General features: G+C 35.4%; 3 protein-coding genes across 3 annotated transcripts; all 3 read right to left on the bottom strand.

Moving 5' to 3' along the window:
* Positions 1–1,660: 1,660 nt before the first annotated feature.
* On the bottom strand, positions 1,661–5,061 carry LOC108264107 (extracellular calcium-sensing receptor-like). The gene is made up of 6 exons (XM_017465410.3): positions 4,853–5,061; positions 4,440–4,731; positions 3,456–4,247; positions 3,118–3,345; positions 2,880–3,003; positions 1,661–2,568 (listed from the first exon to the last, which is right to left on the bottom strand). The coding sequence occupies exons 1-6, from the start codon at positions 5,059–5,061 to the stop codon at positions 1,661–1,663; spliced, it is 2,553 nt and encodes an 850-aa protein (XP_017320899.3).
* Positions 5,062–6,777: 1,716 nt separating this feature from the next.
* LOC124627830 (extracellular calcium-sensing receptor-like) lies at positions 6,778–10,321 on the bottom strand. The gene is made up of 6 exons (XM_047154578.1): positions 10,110–10,321; positions 9,689–9,980; positions 8,739–9,530; positions 8,287–8,514; positions 7,902–8,025; positions 6,778–7,685 (listed from the first exon to the last, which is right to left on the bottom strand). The coding sequence occupies exons 1-6, from the start codon at positions 10,319–10,321 to the stop codon at positions 6,778–6,780; spliced, it is 2,556 nt and encodes an 851-aa protein (XP_047010534.1).
* Positions 10,322–11,655: 1,334 nt separating this feature from the next.
* On the bottom strand, positions 11,656–15,210 carry LOC124627757 (extracellular calcium-sensing receptor-like). The gene is made up of 6 exons (XM_047154484.2): positions 14,999–15,210; positions 14,587–14,872; positions 13,550–14,341; positions 13,166–13,393; positions 12,928–13,051; positions 11,656–12,557 (listed from the first exon to the last, which is right to left on the bottom strand). The coding sequence occupies exons 1-6, from the start codon at positions 15,208–15,210 to the stop codon at positions 11,656–11,658; spliced, it is 2,544 nt and encodes an 847-aa protein (XP_047010440.2).
* Between the last annotated feature and the right edge of the window lie 411 nt (positions 15,211–15,621).

Below are 15,621 nucleotides of genomic sequence, written 5' to 3'. Positions count from 1 at the left end.
ATAATAATCCAGACTTTGTTCCACACGTAATAATGAACACACTTCCAGGGCTTTGCCGACCAGCCTACATAGGAGCAGTATCTTTTACTTTCAAAAAGTGGGGTGGGGGGCCTATTTTTTTGTTTGTTTGATCACAAATTACTGGAAAGTGAAGGCTAACACTGTTCCTGACTCCTATCCTTTGCCCAGGATCAAGGACTGTATACATTGTATGGGCAATGTTAAATTTGTGACTAAGGTGAACTTATTAAAAGGCTATTGCCAAATGCCTTTAACAGAGCGTACCTCTGAGATTTCTGCCTTTGTAACCCCTGATTCTTTTATCCAGTATTTTGTGATGGCCTTTGGTAAGCAAAATTGGCCTGCTATATTTAATTGCCTATGTGGAGCTGTGTGTTCCAATCTGTACCCAATTGTGCTGTCTTTCTAGATGTGTTCGTGGACACTTCCACTTATGCTGAACATTTTCAGTCCCTGCAGACAGTTTTTGATCATTTAGAAAAAAGCCTTTTTAACACCAAACCATGCAATTTGTGAATTTGCCAGTCACTATTTGGTATTTTCAGAAAGAGGGTGTCAGTTTAAGCTATGGACACCAAATGACGAAATCCAAACTCTAGTGTATCCTGTCCCTCACACAAGGTGTGAGTTGTGCTGAATCTTGTGAATCTTGTGAAGTGGGTTTTATAACTGCACTAATGTAGTTTTTAATAATTGTTCAGATCTACCAGTAAGCTAAGTGCTACATTACTTGAGAGCTATAATTCCTTAGATAAGTAAAGTAGTTGTATACACATACAGTTGTGTATATTAATGCTAAATAAGGAAATTGAAATATCCCACAGTAACTGACCCTTGTTCTCAAATGAAAGTAGGTAAAACCTGTCACCTTTTCTGTTATTCACATTCCACTTACAGTATGTTGTTGGTGAACTCTTTAAAAAGCCCATTTTTAGCTTAACAGTGACATTGCTGGGGGATGGGCCAGACCAATCCAACATATGCTGTGATTTAATTTATGTGAAGCTCCTGTCAATCATGTATTTCCTCCAAAAATGTAAAGTGTGAAAGAAAGTGCGGACTGCCCAGAGAAAACCTGCACTGGATAAAATAGAATGACTAAAGGAATTTGGTCTGTGTTACCTCATATTTATAGCCCTATGAAACAAGAAGTTATGGTTGGACAATTTCCTGTTCATGATCACCCAGGTGTACAAAAAAAAGTAAAATATCAATGGGAATATACTTTAAATATATATTTTTAATGTGAATTCACAGGGGTGTCAATAATTGTTGCACACCAATATTTAACAAAGATATTTTTTATACACCTGTGTTGTGTTTGCAATTGTTTGATATCCATGAGAGCAGAGTATTTTTGTTATTTTGTTTTTTAACAACAGATCAAAAGGTTAAACAATAAAGACAATTTTTCACAGCCTTCTCTGCTCATATTTACCAAGGGTACCAATAGTACTGGAGGGCACTGTATATAATATTGGTGTTAACATTGACAGTCATTGCTATATTGTCCTATTGCATGACAACTGAAGTACATAACATATAAATAAATAAATGACCTCATGAGTAAGGTTTGGTGTTCACTGGATGACAGGCGTCATGTTGGTCAATATTAATCATGCATATTTAAACTATTAACTTATTGAACAGGCACTTTTCCCATAATTTGTTTTTTAGTGTTTTTCTCTGGCTTCAGGATGATTATGTAACACTTTGGAAGAAAGATACAGAATAGTAAACCAAAGCTTGATGCTAAAATAGCAAATATCTCTACAGCTACAGTGAATTTTCCAGGAGAGCTGACATAAGCAGGTATAAAAGCAATCCAAACTGCACAGAACATTACCATGCTGAATGTGATGAATTTAGCTTCATTAAAATTATCTGGAAGCTTCCTAGCCAGAAAAGCTAAAATAAAACATAAAAGTGCTAAAAGTCCTATGTAACCCAGCACAGCCCAGAAACCTATGGTTGAGCCCAAACTGCATTCAAGAATGATCTTTTCCTTATAGTGCAATAGATTTCTGAAAGGGAATGGGGGGGATATCATCAACCAAAGCACACAAATAAGCACCTGTATGAGAGTGAAGACAAGTACACTGAGTCTCTGTTGTGGAGGCCCAAACCATTTCATGACATTACTGCCTGGAAGTGTAGCCCTGAATGCCATTAACACCACTATAGTTTTTCCCAGAACACAGGAGATGCAGAGGACAAAGGTAATTCCAAATGCTGTGTGGCGCAGCATACAGGACCACTCAGAGGGCTGTCCAATGAAAGTAAGTGAACAGAGGAAACACAGAGTCAGAGAAAATAGCAGCAGGAAGCTCAGTTCAGAGTTGTTGGCTTTTACTATTGGTGTATTTTTATATTTTAAAAATATAAATGCTATTACTATTGTCATCAATGAACCAACAATAGAAACCACTGTTAGCAAAATTCCCATTGTTTCCTGATAGGACAAATATTCAACTTCCTTCTTTACACATTTATTCTTGTCTGCATTTGACCAATAATCTTGCTGGCACCGTTCACATTCAACTGAATCTGTTATAGAGAAAAAAAAAAACACAAAACAAGTTAAACATTTAATATATAGAAGAAATAATTAATTTAATACGTCAGAAATATAACTGCAAATTCTTGCCATTACCACAGTCATTTTGTAGAATGTTACTGACAAATAATAATAATAATAATAATAATAATAATAATAATAATAATGATGATAATAATAATACATTATTATTATTATTATTATTATTATTATTATTATTATTATTATTATTATTATTATTATTATCAGTAGAAGTAGTATTTGTTATATAATAGTTTTCTTCTTTAGGAATATTCCAGACCTGACATATTACTGATCTCTCCAGCAGCACATGGTATGCAGTCGAAACAGCAGATGGGCTTTCCTTTCTGCACAGCTTTCCTTGTTCCAGGTGGGCAACTCTCACTACATACAGATTTGGGCACCTTGTTTAAGGAGAAAATGTGATTACTTGACCTAAAATATGATCTATATTATGAAGTTATTCTCCGATAATTAATTCCATTGACACCAATTTGAATTTTCTTCCTTATACTCACTTGATTTGTATTTTGTGCCCAGACAATTGAGGCCATATTTACTGCTAATCGATTCTTACCAGGAACTGAGGTGTCATAAAGTCCAACTGTAACAAATTCATACTGGCTTTCTTTACTTTTTTGCCAGTTTATTATTTCATATTTTGCAGGAGGATCACCATTTTCATCAAAGTAAACATCTTCGCCATCTTTTGTCTTAAAACACACTTTTTTCAGGTGTTCTAGAAACTGATTGAATAAAGTAAAGTTATGGGCATTTTTGCCTGCTTGTTTAAATGAGTGCAAGTTGGTATATCAAAGTTAAAAATACCAATCCCTTAAAAATACTGTTAACTCACAGTGAAAGGATCAGGCTGCGTCTTTGTAGGACATGTTTGTTTGCAGCCAAGAAGTTCATGGAGTGTATGGGCAATGGCATAAACTCCTTTATATACATTATTGAAAATGGGCATCATGGACATGTCAGTGAAGGTGTTTATCACTTCAGACAGTTTCTCTTCACCTGTACACATTGGCATGCCCACTGAATTATTCTGTCCTCTATATGTACAGGTAAACAAAGCCTCCCAGAATTTTGTAAAAATGGCACTGCCTACTGATTTCAGTGGTTTTACATCTAGAATGAAGTCCTTCAGACCTGTTACGGTTGTTTTGGGAATAGCTAGCCCTATGGCTCCTTGCAATATATTGTACTTATCCAGTGTGGCTGCTACTGGATCAGCAATCCATCCCTCAGTTCCCACCCACTGATATCCAGTGATGTTGTGTTCAGCAAATACTTGAAATAAAATCTCAAATTCCCGGGGAGTGACAAATCCCACTATCACTCGAGAAGTACCGCTTTTAATTTGCTCAACAATTCTCAAGACTCTTTCTTTTGAATATGTTATAAAAAATGGAAGGGAATATTCTACACATATACCCAGTTGTTCTGCAATTTTAATAAATGCAGCCATTCCACTGTTACCATAGTCATCATCTCTTTTTATTGCTCCCACCCAGGTCCAGCCAAAGTTTTTGACCAACTCTGCAAGTGCTATGGTCTGGTAATAATCACTGGGAATTGTGCGCAGAAATGAGGGATATTTCCTTTTATCACTCAGACACTCACAGGTAGAATGGTAACTTATCTAAAATTAGATTCACATACTTATATCAGGAATAACAGTCAGTCAGTATGTTTCATACTGTGAAATAATATCATGAGTATTAAATGAGCTATAAAATGTCTTTATATCATCTCACCTTTAGAATAATTAACATAATAATTTTGGAAATAATTATAATCATAGTCATAGTAAAAAAAATGCATCAATTCTTACTAAGGGGATGCTGAAAGGTCCAATACTCTTTGCTATAGCCATGGACACTGATGAAAATGTCTCTCCTATTATGGCTTGCACATGAGCTGGCTTTGTGCAGGTCTGATCTGAAGCTGAGTTTTCATTTCCATTCACAAGCGTCATTGCTACTTTGACCCCCTGTGCTGCAGAACCACAAGTATCAAAGATCTTATAGCCCAGTGAGACTCCAGGCAGTAAAGACGAACTGTTGTTGATCTCCTCGATTGCATAGATCAAGGTCTGTGAATACTGGAAAGCTCTGAATTCCATTCTTGTTCAAAATCAGATAGAAAAACATTAACATTATTTACAGAATAAGGTATTTGATATAATTACAGTTGGTATCATTAGTAATTAATTATAATATTTCACTTAAAGTTTACACTGCTTACCTTGCACACTTCACAGATGGCATAACCAAATAGGACAAGTCTGTGATCTCCCATTTAAAATGGAAGGGGAAAATTGCTCCAACTAATATATCACCATCCTTCCATAGCTGTGGGTATGCAGGCTCTCCACGCAGACTACAAGTCTCTTGTGCAGTATATGAATTGATGATGGCCATTGCCACATGAAAAATAATAAATATTAACTCCATCTAGCTACCCAGCTTTAGAGAAAAGAAAAACCTATAATATATGGTCTGATCTCTCAGCTAACTGCACAGAAAGAATAGGTGGTATTTATATAGAAGAAAATGTAAATCCTCCATGGTAAAGTTATACATGTGGGTCACAGCCAAAGAAGGCGTGGCATTTCTCTTCTAAAATAAATGGGCCTTTATCTCTGTATGTTTGGCACATTAGCTATTTTTATTTTATTATTTTTTATTTTTTTTTATTTTTTTTGGGGGGGGGGTTCTCATATTGAATAATCTGAACATAATAATACTAATAATAATAATAATAATAATAATAATAATAATAATAATAATAATAATAATGTGACCCTTCTTAATTTTCCAATGCCATTGTGTAAATGATGTGCTAAGGAGAACCTTCTGTCAGGTCACATGCAGAATGCCTTACTACCAGTTTAGTTGTCTTATGTGGAATATGGCCTTCCTAATTTTTCAATCTTTTTTTAACCCTTTGTTGTCATGGATATTTCTTATATTGCCTAATTCAGTATACTTATGCTGTCATCATTAAATACATGCTGATATAGGTTTATGCTTCTTTCTATATATCATATAATTAAAAAAAAAAACAATTTTTAAAATTTATTTTTGGTTTTGCTTCCATTGCAACTGACAAAAGCCAACTGAAGATAGGCTAGACAGGCAAATTAATTAAAAAAAAAGTGACTAGTTTCTAAGGGTAAATGGGGCAAAAATGGGTAATGCATTATTTTGGAGATTTTGGAGAGTTTGAGTATTTCTATAACTGCTGAGAGATTTTCATGCACAGCATTTTCTAGAGTTTACTCAGAATGGTGCAATAAAGAAAAAAACATCCAATGTGTGCCAATGCCATGTTGATCAATGGAGAGGTCAACAGAGAATGGCCAAACTGGTTCAAGCATCGCAGAGTGCACAACACACTGAACCTTGAAACGGATGGGCTACAATAGTAGAAGATGTCAGGTTTAAAAAATAAATAAATAAATAAATAAATAAATAAATAAATAAATAAATAAATAAATTACTCTGGCATGTACAGTACACCTATACTCTGCACACTTTGCTTCGTCTGGAACTCAATTAATGGATCTTGTATGGTAGCACTACTTGTATTGTTCTCTGCATGATATATCGCTTTGCTTGTATTTTCTCATTTGTAAGTCACTTTGGATAAAAGTGTGTACTAAATGAATAAATATATATGTAAGGTTCAAGTATATTATTCTTTGGAACTGTACTACTGTTTGAGCTGAGAGTTAGTATGCTGCATCAGTCTGATAATCTTTAGCTACTACTGAATGCAACTAATATGTGGCTCATGCAAATGTATTGATACAAACACCTAAAATTACAAGACGAAAATTTTCACTCCTATTATATCATTATTCAATTGTTTTATTAGGTTTTCTTTGTTGCTCTACTATGTACACACCATCACCGTTTCCATCTCCTGTGAATGAAATGTTTAAGAGCACACAGTATGGACACAACATGAATAATATCATGGGTAAACTCATCAATTTCTAACATTGCTTTATTTTCTAATTTATTTACTTTTCCAATTACCCCATTATTTTTTATTTAAAGAAATTATAAAATATGAATAAATTGTTTAATGCTTAAGGTTTGAGGTTCAGGAAACTATATGCTTTAAATGGGTCCATATTAATTATGCATATTTATATTATTAACTTATTGAACAGACACTTTTCCCATAATTTGCTTTTTAGTGTTTTTCTCTGGCTTCAGGATGATTATGTAACACTTTGGAAGAAAGATACAGAATAGTAAACCAAAGCTTGATGCTAAAATGGCAAATATCTCTACAGCTACAGTGAATTTTCCAGGAGAACTGACATAAGCTGGAATAAAAGCAATCCAAACGGCACAGAACATTAGCATGCTGAATGTGATGAATTTAGCTTCGTTAAAATTATCCGGAAGCTTCCTAGCTAGAAAAGCTAAAATAAAACACAAAAGTGCTAAAAGTCCTATGTAACCCAGCACAGCCCAGAAACCTATGGTTGAGCCCAAACTGCATTCAAGAATGATCTTTTCCTTATAGTGCAATAGATTTCTGAAAGGGAATGGGGGGGATATCATCAACCAAAGCACACAAATAAGTACCTGTATGAGAGTGAAGACAAGTACACTGAGTCTCTGTTGTGGAGGTCCAAACAATTTCATTACATTACTGCCTGGAAGTGTAGCCCTGAAGGCCATTAACACCACTATAGTTTTTCCCAGAACACAGGAGATGCAGAGGACAAAGGTGATCCCAAATGCTGTGTGGCGCAGCATACAGGACCACTCAGAGGGCCGGCCAATGAAAGTAAGTGAACAGAGGAAACACAGAGTCAGAGAAAAGAGCAGCAGGAAGCTCAGTTCAGAGTTGTTTGCTTTGACTATTGGGGTATTTTTATATCTAAAGAATATGATTCCTATTAACATTGTCATAACTGCACCAGTAATAGACACTGCTGTTAACAAAATCCCCATAGTTTCTTCATATGACAAATATTCAATTTCCTTCTTTACACATTTATCTTTGTCTGGATTTGACCAGTAATCTTGCTGGCATTGTTCACATTTAATAGAATCTATCAGAGAGAGAGAGAGAGAGAGAGAGAGAGAGAGAGAGAGAGAGAGAGAGAGAGAGAGAGAGAGAATAAAAAAGAATAAGAAATACATAACACTAACAAAAAATATTGTTAGTTAGTAAGTGTAATTTGTTGCCATTGCAAGAAGTGTTGACTGTATTATTAGTATATTAATATGTATGGTGTGTATATGTATATGTCAGCCGCTTTTTGTACCTGACATATTACTGATCTCTCCGTCAGCACATGGTATGCAATCGAAACAGCAGATGGGCTTTCCTTTCTGAACAGCCTTTCTTGTGCCAGGGGGGCACCTCTCGCTACATATGGACTTTGGCACCTATGACCAAGGCAAAAGTTTAATTTTGTTAAATATTATGTTAAATGCTCTTTTCATTAAACATTATTTAAGCATATGTAAACCAGTCACTGAAAATACATAAACCAAGGACCAATAATAAAAAATAAATAAATAAATAAATGTTATTGAATTGAAGTAACTACTGGAAGTACATAAGACCACTCCATTATACACATAATGTATGAAAACCCAACATACACAACATATGAGACCAAGTCACATATTTTTCCAAATACTCACTTGATTTGTATTTTGTGCCCAAACAATGGAGGCCATATTTACTTTTAATCGATCCTGAGCAGGCAGAGAGGAGTCATAAAGTCCAACTGTGACTAATTCATATTGGTGTTCAGTACGTTTTTGCCAATTGATTATTTCGTATCTTGCTGGCGGATCACCATTTTTATCAAAATAAACATCTTCACCTTCTTTGGTCTTGAAACGCACCAATTTGAGGTGTTCTAGAAACTTATGGGGAAAAAACTCAGTATTCTATTGTGTCTAAATATCAATATATATAAAGCTGTCTATTAATCTGCTTTTCAACATTGCTATTGAAACAACACTTAACTGAATGAAGAAAAAATGCATTTTAAAATATGCTGAATTTTATATGTGTTTATATTAATATAGTTTATGTATATCAAAGCTTTAAAGTACAAAAATGTGCCTTGAAAATACTGTATACTCACTGTAATAGGATCGGGCTGCTTCTTTACAGGACATGTTTGCTTGCAGCCAAGAAGTCCATGCAGTGTATGGGCAATGGCATATACTCCTTTATACACATTACTGAAAATAGGCATCAAGGACATATCAGTGAATGTGTTTGTCACCGCAGAGATTTTCTCTTCTCCTGTGCAGACTGGTATGTTATTTGAGTTATTCTGCACTGTATGTGTACAAGTAAACAGAGCTTCCCAAAATTTTGTAAAAATGTCACTTCCAACAGCTTTCAATGGTTTTATATCTAGAATGAAGTCCTTCAAACCTGTTACGGTTGTTTTGGGAATAGCTAGCCCTATGGCTCCTTGCAATATATTGTACTTGTCCAATGCAGCTGCTATTAGATCAGCGATCCATCCCTCACTTCCCACCCACTGGTATCCCGTGATGTTGTGCTCAGAAAATACTTGGAGTAAAATCTCCAGGTCCCAGGGAGTAACAAATCCCACTATCACTCGAGAAGTTGAACTTTTAATTTGCTCAACGATTCTCAACACTCTTTCTTGTGAGTAGGTTCTAAAAAATGGAAGGGAATATTCCAAGCATATGCCCAGCTCCTCTGCAATTTTAGTAAATGCGGCCATCCCATTATTTCCATAGTCATCATCTCTTCTTATTGCTCCCACCCAGGTCCAGCCAAAGTGCTTGACCATCTCTGCAAGTGCTAAGGTCTGGTGATAATCACTGGGAATAGTACGCAGAAATGAGGGATATTTCCTTTTATCACTCAGACACTCACATGTAGAATAGTAACTGATCTAAAATTAGATTCACATACTTATATCAATATTTTTCTACTGTCACATAACATTATTAGCTATAAATGAGCTATAATATACCTTTAATAAGAATGCTGTAAATATTTTGGTGATATAATTTTATTATAAAAAGTATAAGTAAGTAAATACATTCTTACTAAGGGCACGCTGAAAGGTCCAATACTCTTTGCAATAGCCATGGACACTGATGAATATGTCTCTCCTATTATGGCTTGTACCTGGGCTGGTTTTGTGCAGATCTGATCTGAAACGGAATTCTCATTTCCATTCAAAAGTGTCATTGCTCCTTTCACCCCCAGTGCTGCAGAATTACATGTATCAAATATTTTAAAGCCCAGGGTGACTCCGGGTAGTAAAGAAGAGCTGTTGTTGATCTCCTTTATTGCAAAGATCAATGTCTGTGAATACTGGAAGGCTCTGAATTCCACACTTGTTAAAAATTAAAATACAAATACAAAAATACACATTCACATACAATATTCTGTATATGAGAAAACTACTACTAATATTATTGGCAATTGTAGGCTATGTTTTTCAGTTAATGTTTATGTTGCTTACCTCATGCATTTTATTGCAGGTATGACTGAATAGGAAGAGTCAATGATTTCCCATTTTTTATGGAAGGGGAAAATTCCTCCCACTATGAAATCACCGTCCTTCCATAGTTGTGGGTATGCAGGTTCTCCGAGCAGGCTACAAGTAGTGTCTTGGGCAGTGGAGGAACTGATGATGGCTATTGCTAAATGCAGGAGAATAAAGATTGACTCCATATATATATGCACCTCTAGAAGCTTTAGAGAAGTGTTGTTGAGAGAAAGAGATTTCTCATCTCAGTGAAAATGAATAATCTACGGTATTTATGTAGAAGGACATGCAAATTCTCCACAGTAAAGTCAAACATGTGGGTCACAGAAAAAGAAGGCGTGACATTTGTAATCTGAAAGAAGTGGGCCTTTATAATATTGCTATAAAAAATAAATATCCTCTCACATACAACTGATTTTATTTCCAGCAAATTTCTTAACATGTGTAAATAATTGTATTAACATAAAAGCATTCAACAACTGAGATGTAAACTGAATAAGTTTCACAGAAGTTTGATGAACAGAAATGGAATAATGAGGCCCTGAACAAAGGGAGGGTCAATATTAAAAGTATCAGTGAGTATCTGGTGGCCTCCAGCTGCTTTAAGTACTACTGTGCATCTCATCCTCATGGACTGCACCAGATTGGTCAGTTCTAACTGTGAGATGTTCCGCCACTCTTCCACCAAGGCATGTGCAAGTTCTCGATCATGTCTGGGGGACACATGGTTACATGCAATTTTCCGCTGCAAAGACAATATAAGCCATCTTTATCTGGCCCATCTGGACAAAAAGGATGCTGTTCAGAGACTTCAGTTCAGCATTCAGCATAATCATCCCATAGAACGTGAAAACAAAGCTGAGTCTGCTGGGTTAGAACACCTCCCTCTGCAGCTGGATTCTGGACTTTTTGACTGGGAGACCCCAGTACATCAGGACCGGAAACCTGACCAATGATTTGTTGTTAAGACCTTAATGAAAAAGCTTAATATTTTGCCATTTTGGGTGTGGCACATTTTTTTTGTCCAGGAGTGTAAATGTGTGTACTGTTGTCTGCTATTAAAAAAAGATATGGTGTATGTAAAAAAATAAGTATGGACAACTGTGAGAGAGTGCATGTAAAAACTTGAACTGTGTCAGCATTGAATATTTGGTAACTAGGATATGACTGAATGCAACTAAGTTGTTGCTCATGTAAATATATTAATACAGCCACTAAATTTGCAAGCCACAAATCTCCAGTCCTTTTGTACCATGATATGAGTGTTTTCATACATTTCCTGCTTTACTGATCATTTGATGTGTACCTACATACCATTTCCATTGGGTTATAACAGCAACGGACACAAATGAATATCACTCTTAATATTGGTCGTCACTGCTGTATCGTCCTGTTTTTTATTTCTATTAAATCATGTAAAATCTAAATTAATAAATGATCTCATGAGTTAAATTTGAGATTCAATGGACTATGAGGAATATATTGATTTATGTTGATTCTGGATATTTAAACTATTCTCTTATAAACCTTTTCCCATTATTTGTTTTTTAGTGTTTTTCTCTGGCTTTAAAATTATTATGTAACACTTCGGAAGAAAGATACAGAATAGTAAACCAAAGCTTGATGCTAAAATAGCAAATATCTCCACAGCTACAGTGAATTTTCCAGGAGAGCTGACATAAGCTGGAATAAAAGTGATCCATACTGCACAGAACATTAGCATGCTGAAGGTGATGAATTTGGCTTCATTAAAATTATCTGGAAGTTTCCTAGCCAGAAAAGCTAAAATGAAACACAATACTGCTAAAATTCCTATGTAGCCCAACACAGCCCAGAAACCTAAGTTTGAGCCCAAACTGCATTCAAGAATGATCTTTTCCTTATAGTGGTTTAGATTTTTGAAGGGGAAAGGAGGGGATATTGTCAACCAAAGCACACAAATGAGGACCTGTATGAGAGTGAAGACAAGAACACTTAGTCTCTGCTGTGGAAGTCCAAACCATTTCATTACATTGCTGCCTGGACGTGTAGCTCTGAAAGCCATTAACACCACTACTGTTTTCCCCAGAACACAGGAGATGCAAAGGACGAAGGTGATCCCAAACACTGTGTGACGCAGCATACAAGACCACTCAGAGGGCTGTCCAATGAAAGTAAGTGAACAGAGGAAACACAGAGTCAGAGAGAAGAGCAGCAGGAAGCTCAGTTCAGCGTTGTTGGCTTTGACAATTGGTGTATTTTTATATTTAAAGAATATGATTGCTATTACTATTGTCATAAAAGAACCAACAACAGAAACCACTGTTAGCAACATTCCCATAGTGTCCTTGTAGGACAAATATTCAACTTCCTTCATTACACATTTATTCTTATCAGCATTTGACCAATAATCTTGCTGGCACTGTTCACATTCAGTGGAATCTGTCATAGAGTGAAAGACAAAATGAATGCAGAACAAGTTAAAAAGTTTGATATATAGAAAAAATAAGAAGCAAAATTTAATATGTGTCAGACTAATCAAAGCAGTTCCTTGCTATTGCTAGGACTGTCTCCTTAAACTTCTGCATTTAATCCAGGTTGACATAATTGGCAAAATGTTTTGTTGTTTTTTTTCTGTTTTTTTTTTTTTTTGTAGTAGAATTTTACTAACAGTAATATACTACAACTAATTATTATTATTATTATTATTATTATTATTATTATTATTATTATTATTATTATTATTATTATTATTATTATTGTAAGTAATAGTTGTAATCTATTATTTTTCTTCTTTAGAAGTATTCTGTACCTGACATGTTACTGATCTCCCCAGCAGCACATTGTATGCAGTCAAAACAGCAAATAGGCTTTCCTTTCTGCGCAGCTTTCCTTGTTCCAGGGAGGCAGCTTTCACTGCATACAGATTTTGGCACCTTGTTTAAGTAGAAAATGTGTTTACTTGAAAGATAATACGATCCACATTATAAAGTTATTCTGTGTTAATTCATTTCATTGAGATCAAGTTGCATTTTCATTATTGTACTCACTTGATTTGTATTTCGTGCCCACGTGATCAATGCCATATTTACTGCTAATCGATCCTGAGCAGGAACAGAGGAGTCATAAAATCCAACAGTGACAAATTCATATTGGTGTTCCTTATTTTTTTGCCAATTTATTATTTCATATTTTGCTGGAGGGTCACCATTTTTATCAAAATAAACATCTTCACCTTCTTTTGTCTTGAAACGCACTTTTTTCAAGTGTTCTAGAAACTGATTGAATGAAATAAAATTCATAGGTTAATAAGAATCTGTATTTCACAATGTTAAAAATTTTGCCTGGTTATTTCATTTGGTGCTGCTTATTCATACCAAAGTTTTAAAGCCAACAGTACAAAAACCTGTGCCTAACAAACATTGTTAACTCACAGTGAAAGGATCAGGCTGCTTCCTTGTAGGACATGTTTGTTTGCAGCCAAGAAGTTCATGGAGTGTATGAGCAATGGCATAAACTCCTTTATATACATTATTGAAAATGGGCATCATGGACATGTCAGTGAAGGTGTTTTTCACTTCAGACAGTTTCTCTTCACCTGTGCACATTGGCATGCCCACTGAATTATTCTGCCCTCTATATGTACAGGTAAACAAAGCCTCCCAGAATTCTGTAAAAATATCACTGCCTACTGATTTCAGTGGTTTTACATCTAGAATGAAGTCCTTCAGACCTGTTACCATTGTTTTGGGAATAGCTAGCCCTATGGCTCCTTGCAATATATTGTACTTGTCCAATGTGGCTGCCAGGGGATCAGCGATCCATCCCTCAGTTCCCACCCACTGATATCCAGTGATGTTGTGTTCAGCAAATACTTGAAGCAACATCTCCAGGTCCCAGCGAGTAACAAATGCCAATATCACTCGAGAAGTGGAACTTTTAATTTGCTCAACGATTCTCAAAATTTTTTCTTGTGAGTAGGACAAAAAAAATGGAAGTGAATATTCTAAGCATATGCCAAGCTGCTCTGCAATTTTAGTAAATGCAGCCATTCCACTGTTACCATAGTCATCATCCCTTCTTATTGCTCCCACCCAGGTCCAGCCAAAGTGCTTGACCATCTCTGCAAGTGCTAAGGTCTGGTAATAATCACTGGGAATAGTGCGCAGAAATGAGGGATATTTTCTCTTGTCACTCAGACACTCACAGGTTGCAAAGTAACTGATCTAAAATCAAATTCACAAAGGCATCTCCAGCATTAAGTTCAGTCACATGACATCAGAAGTAAGACATTCATACGTAAAACAGAAAGTATTAAAGATTGTATTAGGCATAATAGTCAGTCAGTATTTTTCATAGTCACATAACATTATTAGTTATAAATGAAATATAAAATGGCTTCATATCTTCTCACCTTTGTAATAATATTGTAAATGCGACAATTTTAACATGAAAATAAATATGTTCTTACTAAGGGCACGCCTACAGGTCCAATACTCTTTGATATAGCCATGGACACTGATGAATATGTCTCTCCTATTATGGCTTGCACTTGTGCTGGCTTTGTGCAGATCTGCACTGAGTTCTCATTTCCATTCACAAGTGTCATTGCTACTTTCACCCCCAGTGATGAAGAACCACAGGAATCATAGATCTTGTAGCCCAGTGAGACTCCGGGCAGTAATAATGAACTGTTGTTGATCTCCTCTACTGCAAATATCAGGGACTGTGAATACTGGAAAGCTCTGAATTCCAGACTTGTTAAAAAATCAGATAGAAATACAGATACATTATTCTGTGTAATATATAATTAGTACTGATATTATTAGCAATTATTGTGGATTATAATCTATTATAATATTTCACCAATTGTTTATGCTTACCTCATACACTTTATTGAAGGTGGCTTGACCAAATAGGATGCATCCATAATCTGCCATTTATGGAAGGGGAAAATTCCACCAACTACGATATCACCATCCTTCCATAGCTTTGGGTAGTCTGGCTCTCCAAGCACACTACAAGTAGTTTCTTGGGCAATGTACAAATTGATCATGGCCATTAGTATATGTAAGAGTGTAATGATTGACCCCATCTATCTTTCTAGGGTTAGTGAAGAGATATTCAGAGAGAAAGATATAACAAATGTGCCTTTGGATTGATCTGTCAGCCAACTGAACAGAAATAATTTGGGATATTTATATACAAGAAAATGCAAATTCTCCATGGTATAGTTGCATATTTGTGACACAACCAAGGGAGGTGTGACATGTTTCTAATCTAAAAGAAGTAGATCTTCTTGGTCCAAGATGTCATATTTAGCCTTTGTACCTCTGGGTTATGGGTGTTTAAGTTGGTGATTTCTTGTGTCTCATGTTTTTCTTTCAAGTGTTGTGTTAAAAAAAATAATATGCTTTTTTATTTCCTTTTTCACATTAGTTAAAGTAGTTAAAATCTTCCTTCAGTAGAAGAATCTGTAGAGATCATAACTGTTTTCCCTGTACAA

Source organism: Ictalurus punctatus, chromosome 4 (assembly GCF_001660625.3).
Source record: "Ictalurus punctatus breed USDA103 chromosome 4, Coco_2.0, whole genome shotgun sequence".
Classification (NCBI taxonomy): Eukaryota; Metazoa; Chordata; class Actinopteri; order Siluriformes; family Ictaluridae; genus Ictalurus; species Ictalurus punctatus.
This window is presented reverse-complemented; position numbering and strand designations above follow the sequence as displayed.

What these genes read in the sequence shown, in the direction of transcription:
- LOC108264107 (XM_017465410.3), bottom strand. Translation starts at nt 5,061, where the DNA reads ATGGAGTTAATATTTATTATTTTTCATGTGGCAATGGCCATCATCAAT. An exon ending in CCATCTGTGAAGTGTGCAAG is followed by an intron (nt 4,732 to 4,852) that starts GTAAGCAGTGTA and finishes ATTTTGAACAAG; the next exon opens with AATGGAATTCAGAGCTTTCC. An exon ending in AGAGATCAGTAATATGTCAG is followed by an intron (nt 2,569 to 2,879) that starts GTCTGGAATATT and finishes TCTCTATAACAG; the next exon opens with ATTCAGTTGAATGTGAACGG.
- LOC124627830 (XM_047154578.1), bottom strand. Translation starts at nt 10,321, where the DNA reads ATGGAGTCAATCTTTATTCTCCTGCATTTAGCAATAGCCATCATCAGT. An exon ending in AGCAGCCCGATCCTATTACA is followed by an intron (nt 8,515 to 8,738) that starts GTGAGTATACAG and finishes TTTCCCCATAAG; the next exon opens with TTTCTAGAACACCTCAAATT. An exon ending in AGAGATCAGTAATATGTCAG is followed by an intron (nt 7,686 to 7,901) that starts GTACAAAAAGCG and finishes TCTCTCTGATAG; the next exon opens with ATTCTATTAAATGTGAACAA.
- LOC124627757 (XM_047154484.2), bottom strand. Translation starts at nt 15,210, where the DNA reads ATGGGGTCAATCATTACACTCTTACATATACTAATGGCCATGATCAAT. An exon ending in AGCAGCCTGATCCTTTCACT is followed by an intron (nt 13,394 to 13,549) that starts GTGAGTTAACAA and finishes TCATTCAATCAG; the next exon opens with TTTCTAGAACACTTGAAAAA. An exon ending in GGAGATCAGTAACATGTCAG is followed by an intron (nt 12,558 to 12,927) that starts GTACAGAATACT and finishes ACTCTATGACAG; the next exon opens with ATTCCACTGAATGTGAACAG.